The sequence below is a fragment of the Antennarius striatus genome, chromosome 10 (assembly GCF_040054535.1).
Source record: "Antennarius striatus isolate MH-2024 chromosome 10, ASM4005453v1, whole genome shotgun sequence".
NCBI classification, from domain to species: Eukaryota; Metazoa; Chordata; class Actinopteri; order Lophiiformes; family Antennariidae; genus Antennarius; species Antennarius striatus.
In genome coordinates, this window is record NC_090785.1 from 10,134,246 (window position 1) to 10,161,010 (window position 26,765).

Here is a 26,765-nt window from a genome sequence, read left to right on the forward strand (position 1 = left end):
CGAGACTGTCTCATATGACAACTGTTCCTTGTGTACTAGAGAGTTCACCTCTAGATGAAAATTATACAATTAAAATAAAGGTGGACTGAACCAACACTGAAACAAAACAGACAAGAAGACATTTAGTTTTGACTGAGGAGCTGAAGATGTCACACCCCAGAGTGGTCCACAGGAGGAGGGAGACTATCACGGCTCTGCCGCTCTACTACTCTGGACACCTGCTGAAAAAGCTCCGAAAAGAGAAGGTGGGGACAAATTTGGAAAAGAAACTAACTGTAAATGTTTATTTAAGATAAATGGAGCAAAACAGATGTAATGAATAGTGATATACAATGTTCTAAATGAGTTTATGATAGCACTAAATTTGGAAAGGTGAATGCTTTATTAAAAGAAGACATTCGAAATGACTGTTGTGATTTCCAGGATTTTAATAAGTACCACGCAGAGCTCAGGGGAGCCACGCTGTTTCTGTATCAGGATGAAACCCAGTACACAGTAAGCAAACAGCTTTGTTTAATCCTAAAACTTAAGGTTTTCAGGCAACAGTAAAATGTGGATTTCCAGTTTGAATTGAAGTGTTTTCACAGAATGATTTAGATGTCTGTGTAGGATCTCAGTTATCCAAGTCATGGTTATATATTGTATAGAATAAAGAAACTTTCTTAAAGTCCAGTGGATTGATTTTAACAGCTTTGGACAATGATTTAAATGTATAGAAAAACAAGCGCAACGGAGTTGAAGGGCTGAAAGAAACTATTAGTTGTCAGGATGGACTCCTTTAATAGGCTATGCTTCATGTACTGATGAGGTGATGTGTGATTATTCTCTTGTTTTAGACGTTTTTGTCTTGTTTGTTGTCTTGTTTTAGTACACAGAGAAGCTGGACCTGAAGGCATTAAAGTCCATGGTGTTAGACTCTCCATATCAGAAGAAGGCACCAACTGTCTTCACTCTCACACTGAACACAGAGGAGGTGCAGCTGAAGGTGCGTTAAAATGAAACATCTTTACATGGAGATATTTGAGATATTGTTGTAGAGGGCCAAAGTAGAGATTATTACGTTTTCAGACAGACTAGGGTAAAGACGTGGATTATGGGTGACTTTTTCACTTTCTTTGCCAATATCATTAATAGTATACGGGTATAATGACAATTTGATTCAACTCAAATCTGAGTCATCACCACCATGCTGATATCATAGTGTGTGCTAAGCCTTGGGTGCAATAATACAACATTTACCAGTCATAAATGCAGTGGTCAGGGTGTGTTTTCTAACCCTGCTCTAGTGTATTTATTAGTATTATGTAGGTGAAACATCTGCTGTTCGTGTAACTACAGATGGACAATCCTGACACTGGAGAGGTGTGGAGGTGTTACATCCTGACTGTCATGAAAGTAAGCAAGCAGACACACATATTAAGTACAAAAACTTTAAGACACATTTCTGATGAGTTGGCATGGGGGTCCATCTTATTGTGAGTGTGTGACAAGAAAAACAAGCAATAAGAACAACTTTATAAGCCAACAAATGGGGAAATTATTTTACACACATATAGACATGAAGTACAACCACAACATACATACAAAGTGTCTGTACTGTTCACATGGAGCTGGAGTTCTGGTTGATTTTGTACGTTTATTTCCTTGTGTTCTATATTATTATTATTTCAGTGGAGATATTTTGTGTTCGTATCATAAGCCTTGTTTCACCGTGTGGATTATCACCAGTTCCAAACACATTTTATCAATAACATTATCTCTTAGAGGATGACAGAGGAAAAAATGTACGACAATTTCAAAGGTCACGAGATTGTGTGAAATGACTGGCATTGAAAACACATCATGTGTAAAGGAGGTTTGGTTCTAACCTGCACTTCCTTGTAGAGAGAGCTTCCCAGCAAACTGCAGCTGCTGCCTGGTCAGGTGCTGCAGCTACAGGATGTTCTGGCTCAGGAGAAGAGAAGAATCCTCAAGATTTGTCCACCCCTCCCACTTCGACCACCCTTCTTAGACTCAGCCTCCTCCTCCCAACCACCACCCAAAGATGAGAATGAGAGCACCCCCGAGGTTCCCGCGTAAGTTTGATGCCTCGACTCTGACAAACTGAAGCACTTCCTTCTTATTTCCAGTGTCTTTCTCATCATCATCATCAGCTGATGAAAACACGTGTGTACGTTTCATCCCTTGCCCTTATAAACCACATTTCTACACATTTTTCCTGCAGGTGTTTCTTTAATGTGACCCGTCAGGAGGCGGAGAGAATGTTGGAGGCCAACCCCGGCTATGGAGGCATGATTCTCCGTCCATCCACTCTGGCCAATAACTACGCCCTGACTCTCAGACAAATGTTGCCCAGGTCTGATGATAATGTATCTCATAGACTTTTATTATTATTGTGTATACCATTCTGAGTCATTTGACATGCATGCATGTTTTCCACTACTAGGCAATAGTTTGGTATGCTCATTGGATTTAAAGATGCATTTATCCCCTTTGAGGTCCTTTTACACAGAAGGACCAAGTATCCATTCAACGTGCATGCACATTTCCTTTTTGAGTAAAATCTGTGTGCATTTATTCCTTCCTCGTCATTGGGTCTATAGCTTTGAGGAAAGACACACATAATTACGAGTATTCAAGCACATTGTGTGTTATGAAAGCCTAGGAAATAAAGATTAGAAATGTTTGCATTTATTTGTTTTAATATGGGCTACAGAAAACTTTACACGTAACTCGCGTTTTTATAAATATGTAAGACATTAATTCAAAATAGAAATGTATATTATTAGTGTATACAGAAATGCTTAGAACAGGAAAAAGCTGACATTTTAGTCACCGAGGTGACTCCTTTTAATCAAGGAGAGATTATATAAATGACTTTAAAGTCCAATATGTAAATAATGCTGTATTTGTTTATATGTACTTTTGATTCTTCAGTCCTGACACAACCAAATTCTGAGAAGTCATAAATTTAAGTGAGAGATCTGATTTCATTCTCATTTTAAGCCTGAGTACAAAATAAGTCCACTTACAGTTTTGTTTTGTTTTTTTGACAAATTCATGATGCATTTGGCCAACTAGCCACTTCCTTGATAAACCCACTCCTGTTAAACGACCCAGATTTGGAGGAAGTACGCCATGTCAGGGGTCACATGTTTGGGATCTTGGCAGTCCATCAAACAATGTTTGGTGAATGCTCACCATTCACAGTCGTGTTTTTCTATCAGTGTTATGTAGCCAGAGCAACAGGCACATGCTGCCTGTTCTCTGGCTGGTCACATGTAATAATGCAGAATCAGAAATCCTCTAACCGCCTGCTGCACCACAGAAACCGGTCCTCACAGGATTCCCCTTCATTAAGAGAGATTACTGCCACACATAACTGTACAAAGAAATAACAAGTCAGTAACCACTGCTGTACCAGTGTGCGTGTGTACATGTGTGTGTGTGTGTGTGCGCGCGCGTGTGTGCGTGTGTACGTGTGTGTGTTGTCAAATGTTGTACACTCCGTATATCACATCAGAGAAATGTATTTATGAACAATGTTTGTTTCTTTGTGACTGATTAAATAAAGGTGATAATTAGGGTCATAAGGTTGTTCATATGGAATACAATATTTTCCTTCAAACACAAACAACCCAAGCATAAACTTAGTGTTCTGAGAAACAGGATTAACAGGAGGAGGTTATATTTTGTTGAATCCACTCAAAAACATATAATAAACAAGGCAGTCAGAGACTGCAACATCCTGCGACACCGCTGAATTCTAAATTTTACCCTGACGTACATTGACCTAATTTTCCAAAAGTGAAGGTCACCATCACATTTTTGTGCCTCTGGCTTCCTTAAAATGTTGCTTTTTGTTTTGCGATTATATCTCATCACTGCTTCACGGGATGTAACAAACAATAAATAAAGATATAAATTTGTTTTTGTGTATCGAAGGTCCAGCCAGCGGAAAATAAATTCAAATTCTTCTGTCTTGTGTTTCAGTGGACCTACCATGAGAAACTACAGAGTGACTGCCACAAAATCAGGCTTCATCATCGAACTGGACACAGCAGTAAGGCTTGCTTCATAAAACATATGATGTGTGCACAAATGTTTGGAGGAATCAAATCAAAATCCTTCCAAGTATTCACTAAAATAGAACTCCATCCATGTGATCTGAAAGTAAAATCTGTAATTCTTGCCTATGTCCTGCAAAGCAGCATGGAGATATAGAAATTTTACCTGTTGGTGCGGCACAGTGGCGCAGTGGGTAGCGCTGTCGCTGCACAGCAAGGCGGTTCAAGTCCCGCTCTGTGCGGAGTTTGCATGTTCTTCCCGTGTCTGCGTGGGTTCTCTTCAGGTTCTCCGGCTTCCTCCCAACTCCAAAGAGATGCATGTCAGGTTAATTGGCCAGTCCCAAATTGACCCTAGGAATGAGTGTGTGTGTGCGTGTTTGTGTGTCTGTGTATAGCTCCATAGTGCACTGGCGTCATGCCCGGAGTTTCCCCACCTTACGCCCTAAGACAAACGGATGAAATGGGTTGAGAAAATGAATGAATAAATGAATGAATACTAGTTGGTCAAAATCAGGTCAATCACCAGTGTTGTACACATTGTTCGATGACCACAGAAGGAAGAACTCTAAACATGTACATCTTTTGAATCGTCGTTTGTTTTACTTATTTCCATATGTCCCCTCCTCTGTAGGTGATTGTTCCATCCTTGAATGATGTACTTAAATACTTCACTGAGAAGACGGAGTACCGCCTTCATCCCTACACATTGTCTCACCCCTACGACACCAGCATCAGTGAGTGCAGCACCACAGACACAGATCACCTCAGGTTCAAGTACAGTCTCAAGTCTTTATGTGTGTTCAATAGATGTGTCACCTGCAACAAACTACATCAGCATCCTCTCATCTACGCCCAAAAAAGTACCAAAGGTACAAGTGGCACCTATGCCCCCGTCAAATGACAAAGATGAGATGCCTGCTCAAAAAGAGCCTGTTCACGGCGTCTATGTGGTTCCTGATGATTCTGACCATTACGACCATACAGTGGAGATGGGTGAGAGTGAGCCTGATGCTTCCAGAGCTGTTTTGGTTTTGTACATTAGAGAGTAAAGTCAAACTGAGTGCATATTTTTTGTGTACTGTAGCTCGGCTGGATGGAGAGCTTCAGACGGTTATAAAACTCCAGAGGGCCAGCATCTGCAAACAATCTGACAAGAAGGAAGTCCCCAACCCATAAGAATCCTTCACTAGAGCCAAACACAGTGTAGGAATGAGAAGCAAAGCCAACTTTTATTGTTTGATTGGAGTCTCCGGTCAGTTAATGTTTAACTTGTTAAGCTCTTGAGGGATGACATGCTTCCTTGTAGTTTTCAGAGTATGGAAAATACTTCGAGGATATGCTGGAAAAACTGAAAAACATTGCAAAAAAAATTAAACTGGTTCTTATTTTTAGAGCAAGGACCCCAAACCGGTATTATCTGTGTGTGTGTGTGTGTGTGTGTGTGTGTGTGTGTGTGTGTGTGTGTGTGTGTGTGTGTGTGTGTGTGTGTGTGTGTGTGTGTGTGTGTGTGTAAAGATATAACACACAGTTTATTGTCACACACACACACACATACACACACACACACACACACACACACACACACACACACACACACTTGTATAAAGATTGAAAGTTTTATATCCACATAACAGATAGAATGCTCGAGTCAGATATAAATGATATTTTTAAACTACTATGCAATTATTTTATTGTGATCAAATTATATATGTTCATGTACTATCTGTAAAATTTGTCAGTAATTTATTGAAACTATACACAGGAATAATAAAAAGTGTTGATTAAATATTGAGGAATCATCTGTCAACAGTCTCTTGGTCATTTCTTCACTTTCTTATTATTGTAACTTTTCCACAAAACTATGTAAAACAATCAGCTGGTCATTTTCAAAACTCATCAATATCTTCATCTGTGGAATTTCAAAAAGCAGTAAAATATATCTCGAGTTCCAAGAGACCAAAGAAACTGAACAAGCAAATGCTTTAGATCAATTACCAAGAATTAGTAATGTCCGCTTTGTTCCTGCGCTCCGATACGCGCCCCGGACTCGGTGTGTGTTCCCATGTGAACACTGCTCCGGAGCCTGCGTCAAACGTGGAGAAACCACGTGACTGATGACGTTTGGACATTTAGAACTGGTGCCGCCGAACAAAGTAGATTTTAATTTCTGAGAAACTTATTTTCAGACTCTGTTGCTCACACAGTAGAAAATAATAAACCATACACATGTCATTTTTAATTTACAGGTGAAGTGTTTGCTTTGTTCCCTCCACCTGATGTACAGTAACAACACGTCATCAATGATGAGGCATTACCGATCCAGACGTGAGAATGAAGCCGATGGTGCTGCTGTGATGACGTCTCGGAATCGGAACCGTTGTGTGGCTGCAGTACAGCCACCCCGCCAAAGAGGGCGCCCACGTTCCCAATGAATGGGGCGCCGAGTAATGGAAGAAGCCGGTTCGAAGCCCCATGGGGCGCCATTCAGACATCACTACCAAGAATCACTCATTTTATTTCAAATGATTTATTGCATGCATAATTAAGCATTAAGCAGTAAAATGTTAAAATGTAGTCAGTAAAGGAAATAAGCAGAAGTCAGGATGAACACAATTCTTTATTTTTCACACATAGGAGTAAGCCAACATAAATGTTTGAAATGTTATAATCACATTTTTATTCCATAATTATTCCATCAAGATTATATTTTTTTACTTCTCAGAATTATCATGTTATAGGTTTAAAGTTTAAGGATCATTCAATACTCAAAAGACAGCAAGACCGTGAAAAATGCTCAATAAAAAAAAAGGAAAAAGACTTTCTGTTCAGTGTCCTTTACTCTAGTGTAGTGTACTGGTTTCGGCCATTTCTTATCCACCACTGCCACTGGTTTCCCTCACACTTCTACCTCTTGCTGTCGCAGCCGTTGTGTGAGAAAGACAAATAAAATATCTGTAATAACTTAACATCTCAGGATTTTAAAAAAGAAAACAAATAAATAACGAGGTTTGTTCCTCAGTAAAGATCTTTGATCCGTTGATGTGGTGACATTACTTCTCGGTGAGTGACAGCTGCAGGATCCTTTCCAGCTCTTCCTCTTCCTCCTTCTGCTGCCTAAAGCGCAGAAATAAAGTGGTCGCCACAATGTCCATTATTATAATTTTAATAAAAATGAAATCTTCCAAAAAATTTTTACTCCTTTAAATGGTTCTGTATAGTTTATTTTACTTTGTATTCTCATGGTGTTATTTCATATTTGGAAGATCATCTGATGATATTTAATATCAAATTAAACAGTTGACGTGTAAAAAAAAACAGTTTTGACAATTCACACTTGTTAATATTACTAATAAGGTTGTGAGTATTCAACAACAAGTGAACAAAACAAAATTAAAACTTCAAATTCTTCCGGATGTCTGTCACAAAAGTCAAATTCAGACTTGCACCACCTTCAGGCAGCAAATGTAAGGCTTTGTAAATGAATTCAGAACTCTATCTTACTCCGACTCACCTATCTATCTCCTCCTGCTCCCGGCATGACAGCTCCATGGCGATACGCAGCTGCTCATCGAAGCTCGACGCCACGCCAAAGTGTCCCGACAACCGTGGGTCGGTCACTGCGCTGTAGGAGAGCGGGGAGTTGACAGTCGGGTCTGAAGGGGAGATAGAGGACTGCTGACTGGGGTCAGATGTGTCCTCCCCCTCTCTGCTGGCCAGTGAGATGGACAGGGACTCCTGGATCGCTCTGGAAAAAGTGAAAGAACAAAGGCAGTTAAGATGTGAACCAAAACAGTGTCTTTGCAGGTAAGTTTCCCTTCTGGTCTTCATTACAGGACGACAGGATCTGCTATTCTCTTCAGAAGGCTGTCATGGGTTCAAATATCTCAAGCTATCAATAATACAATAATTAAAATTGATTGATTTAGTCTTGTTTAATAATTTGAATACATCTTATTAAGATGGGACAATAGCTGGAACTCTGACATTTATATTGAGACTTTTTCCAGAGAATTTCTGTAATAATAATTACTGAATATTATCTTATTACTGAGACTCTCTAAGACTGGCTGCAGCTGCATCCCTTCAGGTTCAGTGCATTGGTCGGCGTTGTGGATCTGTGGTTGTGATGACTCCATGTTTCCTACAAATTCAACAGTTCACTTCCTCTTTGTTGTTGGGCTCCTATTTTCCATTTGGCTTGAAAACAAATCTGACAATCAATGGATGATCACTGGAAAGTTAAGCCCCTCCAGAGACAGTCGGGGGTGCTGAAGACTAATTTAAATCTCCATTCATAGCAGGGTTTTTGTAGTATACAGTATTGATCCTCGTAGGGAAATTGTTTTTCCACTCATATATCTACACCATAGCCTAGATTCAGTAGCCTCCACTACCAGTTCACACTACATATTATTTGGTCCACACTGGTCTTGAACCGACCACTCTCTTGTCCCCAAGTCCTTGTGTACTAAGCTACAGCTGCCCAAGGCTGGATCCACCTCTGGTCCTTTTCCCTACTCAAAGCCATGAGTCATGTGACTCCAAACCAGGAATTCATGGATAAATTAAATTATTACTATGTTTATATTCAGTCACCTCTCCAGCAGGGAGTCTTCCTCGTACATTGGACTCTGAAGCACTGGGCGGCTGTTGGTCAGAGCCTCCCAGATGGTCACCTAAAACCAAAATAAGTGTTACTACCACATCTATAAATACAAGAAAACAGAGCTGGTTATTAAATGATCCTTTGTGGCGCATGTTTAAAATGTATTCCAGGGGCCACTAGGCGAGCTGACAGAGGGAACTAATTCTCATACCTGTTTATTCAATGGAGTGGGGATTGTAAAAATAAGGGATGACAACGACAAAACTCGAACCTGGTCACTCTCAGTGCCAGCATCCAACAGGCTCTGCTGGATGGCAAACTGCAGCAGGTTGTCATCCTCGTCCCTCATTGGTTCGCTGCGGCCTGGGCCGAGGGTGGTGTAATCAGCAGGAGGTTCAAACACCGAAGGGTCCACCTCACATTGGAAGGGAGGGAGAGACTGACCTGGGAGATGGCGCGTTTTAAAACATTACTGTACCTGCAATTGAAGGGTTTATATGCATACATATAGAGAGAGGTGTATTATAATTAATTCCAACAGTCACCTGCTTCGTCTGAGCCGTCTGGTTTTTGAACGATCACGGAGCTGACGGGCTCGTCGCAGCCGCACAGGTTGCTGAACGTCACTCTGGCGTTCAATACGTGGAACAGGGGAATCTCTGGAAGAAGATTTGTATGGAAAATTATTCATGTGGCGCCAATGACCAATGGGGATGAAGCTGCAGCTACAATCAACAGGTCTGGAACAGCTGGGGGGGGGGGGTTAGGGTTATAAATGAACCACAGTGTACGACTTCTGAAACTGATGCCCACCTATCTTGACAGGGAAGCCTGACGGCAGACGCAGGGTGATGAAGTCACGCAGCTTGGCAAAGTGGGCGTTGGAGATAGCCATGAGGTCGATGATGGGTGTCACCTGCTCCGCCAGAGACAGAGGGTGACTCTCACTCAACCACAGGGTCGCTTTGAACCTGAAGGACAGGCAGAGTGAAGACGAGGAGATCAAGACATTTCAACTTTAACACGAACTGTTCAAATGGAGAACTTGAAGCAGCGTGTGTTTCCATGGCTACGTCATACTTCTGGACTTTGCTAGTCAGCTCAACGGGACGTCCAATGTCCCGGCCGTTCAGGTTGAACTCGGCGTTAAAGTACTCCTCAGCTGTGATGGCTGTTGGGTTGTGAGGACTGGCACACTGGGACACATTACTCTGATAGAAACACAAGGAGTTATGAGTGATTCATCAAAAAGAAAAAAAAGAGCTGCAGGTGGTGCAGGCGGATGTGGCGCCGAGACTCTCACCCCATTATGAGCCGTGTGTTGCTCAGCAATCCCCAGGAAAGACTGGAGAGGAGTCTTTGAGCCTGAGAGTGAATAATGCAGGGAGACCGTTCATTATCATCAATCTTCTTTAGAACAGCAGGCAACTAATACATCTGGAACATAACACCCTCAAAAAACATCCTATTTCTCACAAATTGAAATTTTTTTCTAATTCATAAAAAATCCAAAACATTTGGCCGATCTAAGGTGTCCAATTCTGTTAAACAACATTTATATCTAGCTTTTATGGACGGACTGTGGAAGCTCCACGGTGCACTGGCGTCACGCCCGGAGTTTCCCCCACCTCACGCCCTAAGCCAGCTGGGATGGGCTCCAACTCCCTGTGACCTGCTTCGGCGGATAAAGCGGTTTGGAATATGAATGTGTGTGTGTGTGTGTGTGTGTGTGTGTGTGTGTGTGTGTGTGTCTGTGTGTGTGTTTTCACCTTTGCTTCTCGACTTATCTTGGTCTGATAGGTGTTCCGTCCTTGATCGAGTCACAAGCTCCACATTGGTAGCACTATAAACCTGAACACAGCAACAAAGAACAGACAAAAGTTACAAAAACACTTAAGTAAACAGTCATAGGTAAAACTGTTGTGTCATATACAGAGTCTCTCCTGGCCTATCTTTGACAGAGCAAACACACCGTGTTTGGGCTGCAACTCAAGGACAAAAGAAAAATCTTGAGGAAGATAAATGTTTCTCTTCAAAATTCCTATAAAGGTCACTGATATCCTTCAAATTCAGACAGGTTCTTCCTTGTGTGAGTAAAACAGTTATTTCAAAAGTGTTGTCACGTTAAAGTGTTAAATTCTCTGTTAACTTTGTGTTGAAAGTGGATCAAAGAAGGTCGGATCAGTGGTCACCTACCTTGGCTTCATACCCGCTGACCACCTCACTCTTTTCGGAACGCCAGCCCCAGATACCTGACTTGTTCCTGAACAAGCAGAGACATAAAATAAGACTGCTCTATAGACCACGGTGAGGCAGATATGTGCAACCGGCTCACAAGCCCAAACCAACCAAACATGACACTGATTATGTGGCTTCTTACCGTTCAAAGGCAATGTTGCGGGTGTTTAGGTGTGTGGAGACGATGGGCGACGTGAGTCTCTGGGCTGTGTTCTCCTGCGACGGCTGCATGGCCGCCAGCAGGGAGGGCGCGTCGCGGGGAGAAAGAACTAGTGGCTCCGTGTACACCACCTGCTTCTCGTGGTCCACCTCCATCACCACAGCTCCATCGTCTAAGAAGGAGTTAGGGGTTAGGCATATGGAATGTGGGAATCATTGAATGACTGATGTCAGCAGTCTTTTGGGAGAGGTCCATGTTCAGTTTTCAGAGCTACATGATATTTGTATGCGAATCCTACAGACGTACACACCTCCACCTTTGAAGATGTAGCTGCGTCTGCCTTTTAACCAGGTCATGTGTTCGAAGCCCAGGAGGGTGGTGTCCACACGGAGGCACGAGCCACTCTTCCACACCCGGTAAACATCGCTGGGACAAACCTTTGAGACCAGGGGCACTAAGTGTGTGAAGAAATAAGAGAGGAGGTAAAGAAATGGGGAGCAGTGAGGGAAAATGACAAAATGTGACACCTTAAAGTTTCTTTTTTTCCATGACAAATGGTTAAGTTACTAAAAGTGTTCAATTTGTTATAAGTAAACTACAGATGAAACTGTCATTTAAACAGATTTACTTATCAATCTACAAAATATATCAATCTATATCTATATATCTATCCTGCATGATTTTTGGGGTTTTTTAACCACTTCGTTCAACGCTTTTATTGTGAGTCACTTTGGATCAAACCCTCAAAGAAATGAATGTAATTTATTGACTGGAAGTTGGAGGAGCAGGACCTGTATATAATGAACTTTGTAGTTACCTGAGTTTATAGTAAATATACTATACTAATATACTATATATGTTTACTATAAACAGTACATGTTTATAGTAAATAGGAGTGGCTGACTAGTTCACAGCCTGTCGAGATATTTCTGATTTTGGGTGTCTGGAACTTTTTTACATTGTTAACAAGACCGATGGCATGATCTTGGCAGACTGATGAATTAAACAACAGCATGTTGACACTGAGGTGGACTTCTCTTAGGAACATATCAATGTGGTTATAAAACAAACTCAAAGTGAACAAAGTGCCAGTTCAGCGGGATCCAAAACACCTTTAATCTGGACCACAGGAAAAATGTCCAAAGAGATTTGTGCAGAAATCCATGACCACAGACCGGACAACTAGAGACGACACAAGAACGGAAACAGTGGAACCATCAAGAGTTTACTGCTTATGAGACAGACGGTACGGCCGGGTCCACAGCCAAGGTGGTAGCCTTACATTATGTTATTCTGGGGGGATAAAGTAGTGCTGTTGGTGAACTTCTTGAAACGCTGATCTCTTGAGACAGCTATGGCAGACACTCAAGAAGAGTCACTTCTTCCTTGAGATGAAAAGGACCCGAAGTGGCCTGCACTTTAAACACGATGATGACACTCACTTTGTTGTGGAGATCCGAGATGTTGACCCTCCTGTGTGTAGTTTGATGTGTATTAACTGCATGCTTACAGGCCCCCTTGTGTGCTGTGTTCAGGGGGGCTGTATACTGTTAAATACTAACCTGAGTGACCATGTAATTCCCCCTTGTGGGATAAATAAAGTATACTTCTTCTTCTTCAAAGACGGGATCGGTATATTCCATGAGCACTGGATTAAGAGTGCAAATGTGGGAGGAGGAGGGATACTGACTGAAGCAGGCTTTGTCAACCTCTCATTGGAAGACGTAATTGGGTTGTCTTACGTTTACGAGACTCATGGAACAATCACGCCCTGTCAAAGCCTGCTGAGCGACAGCTGCTCCGTGGGGAGCTGTCCAATTCCCGCAGTGCTGAAACTGACCTGAGTGAATACACACTGGTGGAAACACACTCACCCCAGCTGGTGAATTCCCATTTCATTTCCACATAGAAGTCCCGAGCCTGGAGGACATCAAGGAGACATTTTTTGTATTTCCCCCAAAACAAAAACCTTCAGATGAGAAATCTTCATATTTGATCATCCCCACTCTGTCAATGTTGTGAACATGCAGTTGCATTAGGAGGTACACATCAACAGACGCTAAAACTTCCTGGCCCGCTCAGAGACAAGTTATTTAAAGCTCTGTGGCAAGACTGAAACAACAGACAGGGCTTTACTTGAAGGATACAACTTAATCAAATTGGTATTATGAAGCAGTTTTACCTGTCTTAGTTTGCTAAGCAGCTCTGGGATGCCTGCCAGTCTTTCAGTAGCACGTTTAAAGTCCCTGTACTGAAGCACCAGCTGAACCAACTCAGGGTCTCCGGTGCTCACCGCCTCCTGCAAGACTGAAACATAAATCCTCATTTAATTATTTCTCATTCCCTCATCTGAAACTGAAGTGGCAACAGAGAACCCACTGGTCCAGCCCTCCGCGTTGCAATGCGTGGGATCCGAGGAGTGCCTCAGCAGGACGCGGGTGGACTCCAAATGGCCCAGGCACACAGCCAGCTCCAGCGGGGTGCGTCCCCTCGGATCTAAGCGCTCCACATCCTGCTGCGGAACCGAACACACTGAATCAGCGCAATGCAGTCCGACCACTGAAACGCATCTGTACAATAAAAAAAAACAACAACAACAAAAACAACTTTCCATCCACCAGCTGCAAAAAAAACTAACCTCTTTCTTCTGCAGCTCCCGATCAAGGTCCAGATACTGATTGTTCCAGACCAGATAATGCAGAGGGAACTCCTCTTGTGCCATGGTGGTCGCCCGCTGCCCGGTCCGCCCGACAGGACGAAGGTTTCCAGGCAGCAGATGCGGAGCGGAGCGGAGCGGAGCGATCCACGCAGCTAAGTAGCTACCTAGCTTCGTTACCAGTAGCAAAGCAGAAAACGATGAAGGAAACAAGGACTTCAAATGGGGGGAAAAGAGAGAGCTGTCACTAGTCAGATGTTAGCGGTTCACATCAGGCAGCATTCAAACTATGCCGTTCGTTCTTATTTAAATTAGTGGGCTGAGTTAGCCGGACTAACTCAGCCCACTAATGGGATGTGGTTGAGGTTAACGAGGAGCTAGCAGCGCTACCGTCAGCTAACCGGCTAACAACATCGCTTCCTGCGCCTCTTGACACCTGGTTTTTTATTATCGACAAGGTAAGACAGTAAAATTAACCACACAAAAAACGCACCTCCTCAATTCGTTCATTTTTTCATGATAGAAAATAAATATTGATCGAATCGCCGGCTAACAACACGAGCTAGATACCCCGTCGCTATTTGCAGTCGTTCCGTTCATCTGGATGAATTGTCGGTCAAAATAAAGCGATAGTCCGGTTTCACATCCAGGTCAGTTGGGTTGAGGGAGATCCGAGCAGGTTGGAGCGTCTGTTCACAGCAGTCAGCTGCTAAACCTGCTTCTAACAACACATCTGATGTTAGTCTGTGAACATATATGTAATATTTGTAAGAAGTATTTTGTAGTTTGCAGAAGCGGCGTTCATTATGTGCGGCTTTATTTCCAGGTTAGGGATGATGGGTGGAACTACGGATGAACCGGTTCATCCAACATCCGCACAGAAGTCCTCACTTACTTTTATGAAAAAAAAAAAGATTAAAAAAGACATAGTTGTTTATTATTTTTTTATTTTTTCTTGAAAAATAACACAAATAACATAAAAAAGCTTCTGAAAATAATTACAATGCTACAGAATTCCCGTTGGATACCCAAAAAGAGGAAAACACATATACACAAAAGTAAATATTTATTATATACTTATATTCATTTTTGAAAGTATATGGCCAGGAGAGCAGTCTTGGAAGAGACCTTTGATACAGAAACACTACACATTAAGGGAACAAAGTAATGAACAACTCCCTGTCCAAACAAAGTCAAACATCTATTGACAAGGTCATGAAATTTGGTGTTAAGTAGGTACTCATTTTCATTCATGAAAATAATGTGTATGAAAGGAGTTTGGAGCAGTTCCACCTAGAATATTAGCATGTTTGCTCTAAATGTTGTCTCTACAACAATAGCAAGAAGAGTTTGGAAATTATAGCACCGGAAGTCAATCGGTTATTTAAAGATGCACCATTCCTCTGATTTGTTTACCTCGTACACTTAGTGCAACCTTCCCCACTGTTGGGGTGAGGTCTCATTGCCATGTCAATTGCATTATCACACCCTCTTTTTACACTTTAGAACCACTTAATGTTCACATTTGCTTGTCAGGAAAAACTCAGAACCTTTAAATCCACCTTTTTGAACTGAACATAACTGGTAAACACAGGCTGTCCTGGTCTTTTGATAAAAGAAAAAAACCCTCAAAGCATAGATGTTGTGTATAATACATATGTATTCAAATACACATTTTCACTCTTGAACCTGACAAAAAAAACAACCATGTATTTAGAAGAACCAAATGTAGCTGAAATCAGATGAGTTAAAATTATTCAGATATTTAAGACTTCACTTTGTCAGTGGAACACAAGAAAGCAGTTTTAGACCAAGAATGAACAGAGAACTCTGCTTATTTCACAAAGCTGGATGACCTGAATCTGTCTCAAAAAACCAGGTGAACATCTGCTTATCCAAAATGATGCATTGAATGCTCTTTAATTATTGCCCATAATCTTTTACTCTTAATAACAAAAAGAAAATAAACATTGCTTTTTTTCCACACATTAATTTCTCCCAAAAACAAAAACAAAAAAAGCTCCTGAGTCTCTTTAGATACGCCGGGAAAATGAAAGGAAATATTGTTCGATTGTGACAACCCATTCACGACCACCAGTAAAGTGAGCAAGCGTTCCCAGTTTAGACCCCACCCCTCCTTTTACTCTTGTAAGTGCGTGTGCACTTCCCTGTCTTGTCCTTGTCACACAGATTCACATCAGGATCCTCACATCACCCTTGCTGGCAGGACTCGGATGCTTACGATATTCTCTGGATCAGTTTTTCATCAGACAGGCAGTAGAGCATGTTGACCGACAATTCTGAGATAAAGGCCTCGCAGGCCTTACGGGAGACGCCTTTACAGCCTCGCAGGTCGAGCAGTGATATGCATGAGAGGCGGCGAAGGTACTTCAAACATGAGTCTGTCAGTTTGCTGCAGCCTGGGAAGGAGAGGAGCAAAAAGACACATCAGTTCTGGAGAAAGAATAAAACTGATACAATGGGTCTGTGCCTAGTTTTCACTTTCTAGACAAGATATTCCCAGGATTCTCTTACCTCCCAGGTTGAGTTCCGCAAGGGTGTTTCTGGTGGATGATCCCACTGCAGTCAGCAAGTTAATGGAGTGGTCAGTGAGGCTGTTGCAGTGGGAGAGGTCTAGTTTTGTTAAATGGGGCATATGACGGATCACCAGGCGCAGAGTAGAGTAAGTGATGTCCAGGCCTGCCAGTCGTAAACACTGTATGGTTCGCATCTGACTGCGATTGTCACAGCCTGGAACAGAAAGGTCATTCAATAGGGCTTAATGGGAAAGAAGTATTCAATAAGACAAGAAGATATTAAGAAAACTGAAATGAAGAAATGCAAGGAATATAGAGTAGTGGATTTTTAAAAAATTGTTCATTCATGTACAAATTAGCCACTGAATACACATATCCCGCAGTTAATATTTAGAATCTGAAGCAACTTTGTCCTCACCTGGAGGGGTGACGAGATCCCTGATCTGAGAGTCTTTGACGCCATCTGCATAACGTAGATCCAGAGAACGGAGGAGAGGGCAGCCAGAGGAGCAAAGAGCTGAAATAGATGCCCAAGAACAACCTGCCAGCATCAGATCCTTCAGCCCTGAAAAGACAAAGTTACAGTTCAGCTTTATTATTACCGGTACATGTTAAACATTTTAACATGAATTCATTGTTTGCTGATCAACGTACCAGGAAGACGGCCAACGAGCCAATTCAACTGCTTCTTAGAGATGTTGGTCCAGGAGAGATCGAGGGTAACTGGCTGTCTCTTTATGATGCCTGTCAGAGCCTGGGGAGTAACGGTGCGTTTGACGCTCAGGTCGATCCATGCCCACAGCCGTTTGTCTAAGCACCTATGAATAAGTGCAAATCCTTATGAACACCTCATTGAATCATCCAGTTTACTATTTACAGAGTAATAAGACCCATATTAACAGTAATTCATGTGAATCCTTTTTTGATTTATTTGACTACAACTCAAATTTATCTCAACAGCTGTGACTTCCTGTCCTACACCTGTCCTGCTCAGAACTATTAAAATGATCAGGTTAAAATGTTGGTGAGATTAAACTGGGATTCCTAAATGACGGTGAGGGGATCAACTGGTTCTTTAACATAAATATTTATACATGATGTGTTTTCTTACCATTTGTACCAGTTCTTGCAGACAGCCATGCAGATGCAGAGATCCGTGCGACTTAAATAACGGAAGACAGACACCCACACTTCCCTTTCACAGCCTGGCCCGCTCCCACCATTCTCCCTGTCACCCTCACTCCCTCCTTCCTGTAAGGCGGACAGAGGAATGCGGGGATGAGGAAGATCTGAAGATGAAGAGCAGGAGGCACCATTGCTCATTTTAGGTAGCCTGTTTGGCTTTGTTCTTTTAGAGACCTCAGGCCTCCCTGGGTGGGAGGTATGGGAGACTGTGTGTCCACTGCGGGTGTGTGGTGGTGCGTGTCTGTTGGAGTGCTGATCAGAACCCGGGCCACGATTTCTGATGGGGGGTCTGACAAGGACTCGGGGCTGATTGTGCGTCGTAGGGGGTGCAGTTTGAGAGGTGACAGCCTCTAGTTTGGGAACAATTGCTGATGGGTCCCGTTTGGCCTTAGCTGGCTTCTGAAGGGTAACTTTAAGACATGAACCACCATTCCCACCCATTTCACAGTCTTGCTCCATTTCTTCCTCATCGTCCTCCTCTGTACCGTTACGGTTGCCCCCCTCATTCACTTCCTCTTCTCTCTCTTTGGCTGCTTGTCCTCCTTGCCTCGACTGTGGCCGGTTCTCTTTATCCAATCCCCTCCCGCTGTCGAGTCTCCTTTCCCCCTCTTCTTCCTCGCTGCTGCTGGTACTGGAGCTGCTGCTGCTGCTGTCCTCGCTTTCCTCCTCCAGCTCTGCATGGCAACTACCACTTCTGATTCCTCTTCCAGCTCCTCCTCCTCTCAGTCTTACCCCTCTTCCAACCCCTCTGCGGGATTCGCCCTTTGGTTCAAGAACCATACCAAGGGAAGACAGCTGCTGTTGGAAGGGCCCAGGCCCTCCCGAGGAGCTACGGTGAGTGGAGCCGGTCGTCCAGGTGGAGCCCCGGCCTCTGCCCTGAGATAGTCTACTGGTTGGAGAACGCAGTCGGGATAGCATCTTGTGGCCCAGCAGCCTGGGAGACCGATCCAGAGACGCCTGTTTCTGTCGGGAGTGAATGGAGCAAACATGAAGGCAAATGAGATCAAGAAAATTAATTAAATATAAAATATAAAACCAGTTTCTCAGTATGACAAATCCTTTGAAAATCTAATCAATAGGGAAGTAACTACAGATATCAGATGTACTGCATGCGCACAAACACACACACATACACTAGTTAAATGGGTTTGCCATACATTAAGCAGCGCTGTAATTTAATACCTTCAAATCCATGTCCCCGATAGGGAAATGGTCATACATCTGACAAGTTACAACTACCGTCATGCTTCACTGTTTGTAAAAACAAACACACAGGAATTACATTAAAGGAATTAAAAATTTGCTTACTGTTAGAAGTTTGCTGCGCTCCAGTTTTATCTGCAAGAAGCAAAACAAAAAAAAAGTAGATAAATGGGAAAAAGCTCAGAAGATCATTATCGTCAAAACCAATTTCAGGCCAATTCCAAGTTTCATTAAGCTAACACTTCCTTACTGGTTTCTTGGTGTACCAGGTTATAAAATCTGATGTTTATCATCCCATGAACATTTTGCTTACCACCTGTTTAACTTAAAATTTAAAAAAGTGGGAAAATTACAGGTATTGTTATGACTCCTTTGCCTGTCAGACTCTACAATGTGAATGGCACATGCATATGATGAACATTAAAAACAGGACATTATTCCATTATGAGCAATGGAAAGACAGAAGACAAATTTCCACTTAAAAATATCTTTTATAAAGCATTTGTTCAAGCCCCCAAAATACCAATACAATACTAATAATACTTTTTAGAATTTATCATCCCAGAAAAATCAGACGCAGATAAAATCCGTGCTTTTCAACATATTTGAAATTTCCACATTTAAATTTATTTATCCATGCAAATTGTTAATAAACACAACCTTCCATAACTTCCACCTGAAATCCACCTCACCCTCTTCTTCAATCTCTGCTCCAGTGCACTTGCTCTTTTGCGGTTCTGTTGATGCTGCAGGAGTAGTTTCTGAGAAGGTGGAGGTGCTGTGGGTCGGGATAGAGCGCTGCTACGTCTCCCTTGTCTCATCGCTTCATTAACACCAATGCCTTCCCGGTATGCAAGTTTGGATGGTGGCAAGGAGGTTGAGCCCTCTGACTCTCCACTTTCCTCATCGCTGGAAGACTGAGGGGGGCAGGGGCGGGGAGACAGGAAAGTTTGGAAGATGAAGATGAAGTCATTTCAGGACGAACAATACAGGAGTTGTATTGACAGCCAATATAATATTGTGGGGTTTTTTATACCTAAAATAATAAAAAACTAAATTATTTTCTAGTCAGGTTGGGGTATCCACAGAAACATTTCTACCTGTGTTGATAAATGACAAAGCCTGTGCCAGAAATAGAGTAGAAGTGTATATAAGGTACCTCTGAAGCCGAGTCCTTGCCTTGGTAACATCTCGGACATTCCCAGAGGCTGGGCAAATCTTTATTGATCTTCCCCTCTCCGGGTTCCTGAGAAAAAAAAAACTGTTTAACCTTTTGACAGTAACTTATATCTGAAAAACAAACACTGCTTTGTAAGCAGCAAGCCAGACAATAAAATTATTGGATAATGTATTCACTTGTTGCAATCACTATGTCTGAATAAATTACCTTAATGCACTGACGATGGGTAATTTTTGAGCAGACGGAGCACTCCATGAGTGAATGAGTGCTTGGATTTGATTCATCTGATTCCCCTTCTCCACATATGGCACATCGTGCTGTGTTTGGCAACGCTGGCTAGAGAAATGATTAAAGGATATCCAAAATTGTAAAATAAAATGTTGCCATCAGTAAGTCTAAGCAATATTGAATGACTGAACCAAAAGTTAAGATTACGGACGACAGATGTGAAGATTTGTTTCCACACATAAAGCAAAGAGTATGACCACTCACAGTGAGACACTGTCTCATGATGCAGCCCTTCTTCATGCGCCCAGGTCCACCAAACTTCCTCATGTCATGGCAGTAATGACAGTTGCCACATTCCTTCCTGCGGCAGCCAGCACACTGCTTGCACCTTACTCGCCTTCGCCTCAGGGCAGAGATAGAGCAGCTTTTGGTGCGTCGCTGACCGTGACCCTTAGGGAGGGCAGGGCCTAAGCGAGGACGGTACAGAACAGGGGGCGGGGGGGCTGGTGGCTGGTACCATGCTGGCTGTATTATAGAAGTTAACCAACAGAAAAACTGGGTTAGAACTGCTTTCTATAAATGCATAACTGACTAGAGCCTCAAACATATGGGAAAGAACTAAAATGAAGGATGTAGAACTTCATACTACTCATATAATAATGGGAAAAAAACCAATGCTGTAGCGGCTAAATGAAAAATAAAGGGTAATGAAATGAAATAAATGCCAGCTTTATACCTACCCTTTCAGGCCACCGAACAATGGGCTTTCCAGTGTAGGATAGCTTGGGATCATCAATACTATGTTCCTTTAGAACAACCTGAACAAGAATGGAAAAGCAAAGGAGTAGTAAAACAAAAATACAAAGCAGCTGCACACTAGAGCACAAGGAATGTAGACGACACCCACCCTCATGTCATCCAACAGGGCTGAAGCATTCCTGATGCCTGCAGGGACACACTTTTTGTGTGCTGGTAGCTCCTCCAGCTTCCCTAAAAGATTACACAACCCTTCCAGCTCAAAGGTAGTCAGCACATGCTTGGGTGTGGTAACCTGAGCTTCATCTTGTTCTGGACCTTCTTCTTCCTTGAACTTAACCCTTTCATTTTCAGTGTCACTGTTAACTCCATTCGAGGTCCCAAGCCCAGTGTGGTCGCTGGTTTCAAGGTCAGCCGGGGTTAGGCCTAAAAAAACAGGCAACATAATGGTTGAATATCAAAGATGTATAACGTCTTTGCGGAAACAAGAAAACAGCCATGTTTGCCTGTGTTCACTCATCCTCACCTATGCCTAGAGAGTATTTTTGGAATTCTGGGGTGAGGTGGGAGATGTTGGTTAGACAGTAAAGGTATCTCTCCAGAACATACCAGCACATCTCATAGTAGAATGGGTAGCGGAACTTTGTCGGAACCTTGAGAAGGGCAGAAACAACAGAAAAATAACACCATGAACAGTGACATGCCACTTTGGCATTTTGTTACAATGGCTCTATGAAATAAAACAAGCGCAACGAGATGTTTTTGTTATGTCTTTCATCCATATAATAGGTGAGTTACTACAGACAATTTTCTTTTCCGACTTACAATCTACTGACCCAATGCTTCTCCTGCATTAACAAGACCTTATAAATGGTGGATTATACACAAATGCTGACTTAAAATACAACTTCAAATAGTTTCATAATAAATGTCATTCAAAAATTCTTTCGTTTAAGAAAACGCTAGAAATGTTAAGTTTAGCCAGCAGAATACTAATCAGAAGAGGAAAGTGTGCACCATTGTGAGAATTATAAAGAAATGCAACACTGTTGAGAAATACTGTGACTTAAGTTTTCCCACAATGCCTTGCCTAATCCCAAAGTCACATTAAAACTCTTGTGAGCCAAGAGGACATTTACAAATAAGTGAGATTAAAATTTCTACAGTGAAGGTGAAGGTCCGCTTACCCGTGTACGATCCTCAATGCTGTAGATGTTGAGCTGCATTGGGATATTAAAGCTGTGGAGGAAGTTTCCCCCAAAAACCAAGGTGTCCTCAGGGGTGTACACAGCATGGATCCATCCTATAACATACAAGACACAAGCATGCTGGAAACATGAAATGGTAGAGAAAGTAAATGTCATTGTGTGTCTTACGTATCTGTAAGCATCACTGACATTACATGAACAAACCTGAGGGGATTATGAAGGTGTTGCCCTGTTTGAGCTCTATTCTCTGGCAGTCATGACACTTGTCCCCCAAGAATATGTCTCCCTGTTTTCCTGATAAAACCCAGTTCTCATACATTTCCAGGTTCTGTGGTGTGGGTGGGATCAGCCAAAACACCTACAGAATATTAAAAATGAAGTAATTTTTTCACCACTGATCAAAGTGACCTTAATTCTGACTGCATTACAGAACAACTGAAAGGTTTCTCAAGTGAAACACCCAGACTTGCCTTTCCTCCTCGCAGAATGTGATACCAGACCGAAGTGCCTCCGAAGTCAATGTGGAAGTCAGTGAAGCAGCCCTGCACACTCATGAGACAATACCTGAGAAGAATGAATGATGCTGGATTTTAGGTAGACTCAGGCATTCTGAGACAAAAAATTAAATTTGATTAACTGCTTTATCACAATAGTGTCTTGCATATACCAATTGAAATGTTTGAAAACTCACTTCTGTACTTTAGGATAATGCATGTCTATGATGGCATTAGTGGAGTCTCTCTGTCTCTCTTTGAGATGGCGGGGCCACATGTTGTCCACCCAGTCAATGAGATCCACCTGGATATTGAGGAACAGAAAATGTATTGTCTGCACCAAACTCAAGATGATTTTTGAAAACTGATGCCACATCATCTATATAAAGGTATTACTTTAAAATCCTGAAATTTGAAAATGTGTAAAGATTTACTGAAGCTGGTCGTTTGACGAGATTCTCAAGTCTAGTGTGGCTGAACTCCAGGCTGATGACATTGTAGAGTTTCTCTCTTTCTGATGGTGGTGTCTCATAGTAGCGTCGCCACTGAGCCATTGACATCTCGATTCCCTTCTGAGTGTTCACGTCCATCACGTCAACAATGCGTCGACTACCTGCAAGAGAATATGAAAAGGGTTAGAGTGTGGCCTAATTAAAGTGTCTTGAAATCTACTAAATTCTAATTGTACAAAATGTTTCTGATTAAAACACGCAGCAGCATCATGATCAATACCATATTAATACTTTAGGTCAAAGCTGATATCAATGTTTATATAAACTGATAGTCATTTCAACATTAATATTTTGGATTTTGGTATTAACTAGTGGACAAATTAAGAGTGATACGATAATAATAATGGATTAGTTATAAAACTCTGTTCTAGACAGCCAAAGCGCTTCACAACAGTTCCAACATTCATTCACTCCTCATTCATATACGGTGATGGTAAACTACATATGCAGACTGATTGAAACGCAGCAGCCAATCTGCGCCAAAGGCCTCTTTGATCTCCACCAGAACAATCACGCACATTCACACACCAGTGAGGGATATGAATAATTTATCTTATTATCTACGGTAATTTAAACGTTTATGACCCTACCTATAATGATATTAAACCACCTTCAATCTGTATTACCTTTTCCCCCTCTCTAATCAACTGTTTAAAGCACTTTGGTCTCGCGTAAGTCCGAGACTCATAGAACATAGCGCACTTCCGGATGCCATCAGCCAATAGAATGCGTGTACAGTATCATGTGACTGCCTAACAAAAACCGGCTATAAGGTGAGGTCGCGAGCTTTGATGCGCGAGGGCGCACTTTATTATTTACTCTGAAAAGGCATAACATAGAAACTTACCCACAAACAGTTTCACATCACTCACACTGAAATCTGGGTCTGGCATTCTGTAAAAGAAAAAGACAAAAGTTTTTTTTCTCAATGTACAGATTTACACAGGTTCAAATGAATGTTGCTTGCAATACTTTCAGATAGATTTAAGTGGTTCTAATTATAATCTTTGATTAAATTGTAAAAGAAAGTGACTTACTCTATGCCAAGGCCATCTCTTCTCTCAAAGACAATAGGCTCCCTGAGCCCTTCTCTTTGGATGTATTCAAATGTGAAATCTGCACAATATGCAATCATTTAAAAAAAAGTAACAACAAAACTTGTGTCAATAAACATCAAAACTCCTATCAACTGAGCTGGTAGGTATAAATTTAGTTGACAAAGCTACTTTTGTTGCGTGATAAACAAATTGTGAACCAGCAGCAAGCCTTGTTTTTCTACACATGGTACTATGGTACTACGTCGTTGTATTCAGGAACAGTTTCCTTTAACTTGTAATCTATCTTTCAATTTACTCACTGCAACCACTCACCTTGTCCCTCCATTTGTTTGATTAATTCAGAGGTAAACCTAGAGCATTTCAGCTTTTCATCCAAGTCAAATGTTCGTTTCCCCTCAATTTCGTCGTCTGAGATCCCATCATCTTGGTAGCGACGCCGCGTACCTGTACGCTGCAAACAAAAGCAAAACAAATTTTCAATAGATAAATCCATGCTGACCAATGACTAACCAGCTGACCAATTCCCAAATCAGTTCACATGGGAACTGGACAAAACAGTGCTACAATAGCAGGGGTTAATCTTCCACACATTGCCCCCCTCTTACCTCCATCCTCCCATTCATCCAGTGCAGAACTGCTTGGTTAGACAGATGGATCAAGCTTAACACTCCCTCTCAATAGTCCCCACCCCCATTCTTTTTAACCCAAATGTGTTAATATCTGAACTAGTGCTCTCATTGCAGAACAGCTTAATGCATTTTATATGCAATTGAAAAAACCCTGAATATAACTGCATTAGAAACCTCTGCCACTATACTTTGGCAAAGTATTAAACCAACAGAAACAATTACTTAAACTAAACTAACAAGTAGATCTATTACTATTTGATTATTTGTTCAGGAAGTTTATCTTGCATTCCAAAAGTGATCAGCAATGGGAGTAAAAAACAAAACATGTTACCCATATGTCTACACATCAGTTTTACTGAGACCACAGGCGTTGCTCATCTTTCTCTTCAGAATAGACTAATTCAAGTTTTGAGTTGATGTCTTTACAACAGGGAAATGGTACGCATGTGAAACATGGTCACCGTCCATATACACTAATGTCAGACTAGAGAACGAACTTGACTTTTTCTTGAACCCCTAGACAAGTTCATTACCTTTAATTGCCTTAATGTGGTGGCAAACACAAAGCCCAATGTACCATTACAGCGTCACAACTAGACCGAAGAGAGGCATTCAAATACAAATACTAGTAGAGATTTCTTAGTTTGTATTAAACACTAGGGTATCCCATATCATCCATGTAAAAGTGTTGATGGTAGCATTGTAAACACAGCACAGGCGTTCCAGGAAGCTAATGGCTAACACTTTGGTTAAGTTACTCACCAGGCGTTTGCTGTAGCGTGTATGGGAATCCTCCATAATCTCTAGAAGAACAATCCAGGCATAAGCGTTAAATTGCTAACACGCTTTGAACTGTTTCGAAGTGATTTTACAGTCGGTTGTTCACACACACGTCCGTCTGTGACAAGAACCGTGTGGGATATCCCCACTAACGTGACCCAACAGTGTAGCTTTAGCCATCAAGCTAAAGTTAGCAACACAAAACATTTACGTTGAACTTGAGTCACTATATAAAGTCAAAGACCGAATGGAGAAACTACATTTTAGTGGGAATATTATATACCCATATGTCTATATACAAAAGGATATTTACTGACGTTATCGCCTAACATTAAAAAGCTCGTTAATACCTTTCATAAATCGTCGGCTAGCGCTGTGGCTAACTACCTAGCTGACGTTAGCCTTTATACGGTAGTAGTAAGCGTCTTTATTATTACCTCTGGCTTTTAACTCCTTTTAGTCGTAGTGGTCAAAGTCGTCTCTCAACTACACTATACCCGGCCTCTCAGTCAAGTTTCTCTTCATGATAGGTGAAATCAGCTGTGTATATTGTTTTGTTTGTTATTGTGCGATAAAGTTAAGACGAGTCGACGCTTCGAGCCGCCATTTTCAGCTGGTCAGAAAACACAGATACATGCAAACCGAAAAAGAGAGAAGCTCGTGACCCGCCCCCAGATGCCCCCCACCCTCCGGAGCGTCACCGCAGCGCTGCTCCCATTGGTTGCAGCCGGTGCTCTTTAAACATGATTAGACTATGTTAACATAAAGGTGCATGTGTTTGTTTTCCCAAGGCGGGCGGTGCAAGCGTGCATTTCCTCTTCGGAGCCAGATCCAGTTATGAAATACAGTATAAGGGTTTTTTTTTTTTATTCCTAAAAGTAACATCCACGTATTAATTACATTTCAAGATTTGTTCCTACAAATTTAACAGCTGTATTATTTTTAATAACAGTATCAAGTGCAATGAAGTATGCGTTGTTTTTCGTGCACTACATTACATGTTATCTTGCTGTGCAATAGTGAACACCGCTCTTTCTATTTAATTTAAGTAATTAAGTTTTTTAGTTCAAAAAGTACTTCATTTCAAAAAACGAACGTAAATTGTATTTACTTTTCCAGATATAACTTTTATCTTGTCCTATTGTATCAACACTCTCCAGTATCTGCCTTTCGTGGATCAATGCCGTCATATAACCATTCACGATAACCTGCTAAACACTAAGTGAAAAACGAACGTACCCTAATGTAGACCCCGCCCCGTTGGGTGT

At 41.8% G+C, this 26,765-nt stretch overlaps 3 protein-coding genes across 8 annotated transcripts; 1 reads left to right on the top strand and 2 right to left on the bottom strand.

Annotated features, from left to right (window-relative positions):
• Positions 1-146: 146 nt before the first annotated feature.
• Positions 147-5,290, top strand: LOC137603263 (signal-transducing adaptor protein 1-like). The gene is made up of 10 exons (XM_068326522.1): positions 147-245; positions 424-495; positions 869-985; positions 1,339-1,395; positions 1,885-2,075; positions 2,225-2,356; positions 3,994-4,063; positions 4,699-4,801; positions 4,875-5,060; positions 5,152-5,290. Exons 1-10 carry the CDS (start codon positions 147-149, stop codon positions 5,241-5,243), a joined length of 1,119 nt encoding a protein of 372 aa, XP_068182623.1. The 3' UTR covers positions 5,244-5,290.
• A 1,375-nt stretch (positions 5,291-6,665) lies between these two features.
• On the bottom strand, positions 6,666-14,388 carry ankrd13d (ankyrin repeat domain 13 family, member D). 5 transcript variants are annotated; one of them, XM_068326239.1, is made up of 17 exons: positions 14,221-14,386; positions 13,710-13,898; positions 13,451-13,586; positions 13,254-13,378; positions 12,946-12,991; positions 11,382-11,525; positions 11,054-11,243; positions 10,870-10,936; positions 10,443-10,524; positions 9,977-10,038; positions 9,754-9,884; positions 9,487-9,644; positions 9,219-9,332; positions 8,945-9,117; positions 8,664-8,743; positions 7,579-7,812; positions 6,666-7,181 (listed from the first exon to the last, which is right to left on the bottom strand). In XM_068326239.1, exons 2-17 carry the CDS (start codon positions 13,791-13,793, stop codon positions 7,118-7,120), a joined length of 1,890 nt encoding a protein of 629 aa, XP_068182340.1. In that variant the 5' UTR covers positions 13,794-13,898; positions 14,221-14,386; the 3' UTR covers positions 6,666-7,117. The 5 variants fall into 5 exon arrangements, with proteins under 5 accessions (XP_068182340.1, XP_068182339.1, XP_068182338.1 ...); XM_068326238.1 differs by having other exon boundaries at positions 13,710-13,894; positions 14,221-14,385; XM_068326237.1 differs by having other exon boundaries at positions 13,710-13,943; positions 14,221-14,385.
• A 388-nt stretch (positions 14,389-14,776) lies between these two features.
• On the bottom strand, positions 14,777-26,123 carry kdm2ab (lysine (K)-specific demethylase 2Ab). Of its 2 annotated transcripts, XM_068325662.1 has the most exons (24): positions 25,935-26,123; positions 25,480-25,520; positions 24,401-24,539; positions 24,068-24,146; positions 23,878-23,924; positions 22,953-23,131; positions 22,716-22,822; positions 22,495-22,588; positions 22,229-22,382; positions 22,004-22,119; positions 21,343-21,469; positions 20,968-21,242; positions 20,801-20,878; positions 20,325-20,585; positions 20,040-20,168; positions 19,812-19,898; positions 19,345-19,569; positions 18,758-18,787; positions 17,624-18,412; positions 17,376-17,515; positions 16,919-17,082; positions 16,683-16,829; positions 16,263-16,478; positions 14,777-16,147 (listed from the first exon to the last, which is right to left on the bottom strand). In XM_068325662.1, exons 2-24 carry the CDS (start codon positions 25,513-25,515, stop codon positions 15,966-15,968), a joined length of 3,801 nt encoding a protein of 1,266 aa, XP_068181763.1. In that variant the 5' UTR covers positions 25,516-25,520; positions 25,935-26,123; the 3' UTR covers positions 14,777-15,965. The 2 variants fall into 2 exon arrangements, with proteins under 2 accessions (XP_068181763.1, XP_068181762.1); XM_068325661.1 differs by having other exon boundaries at positions 17,376-18,412.
• Between the last annotated feature and the right edge of the window lie 642 nt (positions 26,124-26,765).

Coding starts and splice junctions, on each gene's coding strand:
- LOC137603263 (XM_068326522.1), top strand. CDS start 147: ATGTCACACCCCAGAGTGGTCCACAGGAGGAGGGAGACTATCACGGCT. Junction 1,396..1,884: donor ACATCCTGACTGTCATGAAA/GTAAGCAAGCAG, acceptor ACTTCCTTGTAG/AGAGAGCTTCCCAGCAAACT. Junction 4,802..4,874: donor CCCCTACGACACCAGCATCA/GTGAGTGCAGCA, acceptor TGTGTTCAATAG/ATGTGTCACCTGCAACAAAC.
- ankrd13d (XM_068326239.1), bottom strand. CDS start 13,793: ATGGCACAAGAGGAGTTCCCTCTGCATTATCTGGTCTGGAACAATCAG. Junction 12,992..13,253: donor TGCTTAGCAAACTAAGACAG/GTAAAACTGCTT, acceptor GATGTCCTCCAG/GCTCGGGACTTCTATGTGGA. Junction 9,645..9,753: donor CTGACTAGCAAAGTCCAGAA/GTATGACGTAGC, acceptor CCTGTCCTTCAG/GTTCAAAGCGACCCTGTGGT.
- kdm2ab (XM_068325661.1), bottom strand. CDS start 25,515: ATGGAGGATTCCCATACACGCTACAGCAAACGCCTG. Junction 24,540..25,479: donor CACGCTACAGCAAACGCCTG/GTGAGTAACTTA, acceptor TTTTGTTTGCAG/CGTACAGGTACGCGGCGTCG. Junction 24,147..24,400: donor CAAACAAATGGAGGGACAAG/GTGAGTGGTTGC, acceptor CATATTGTGCAG/ATTTCACATTTGAATACATC.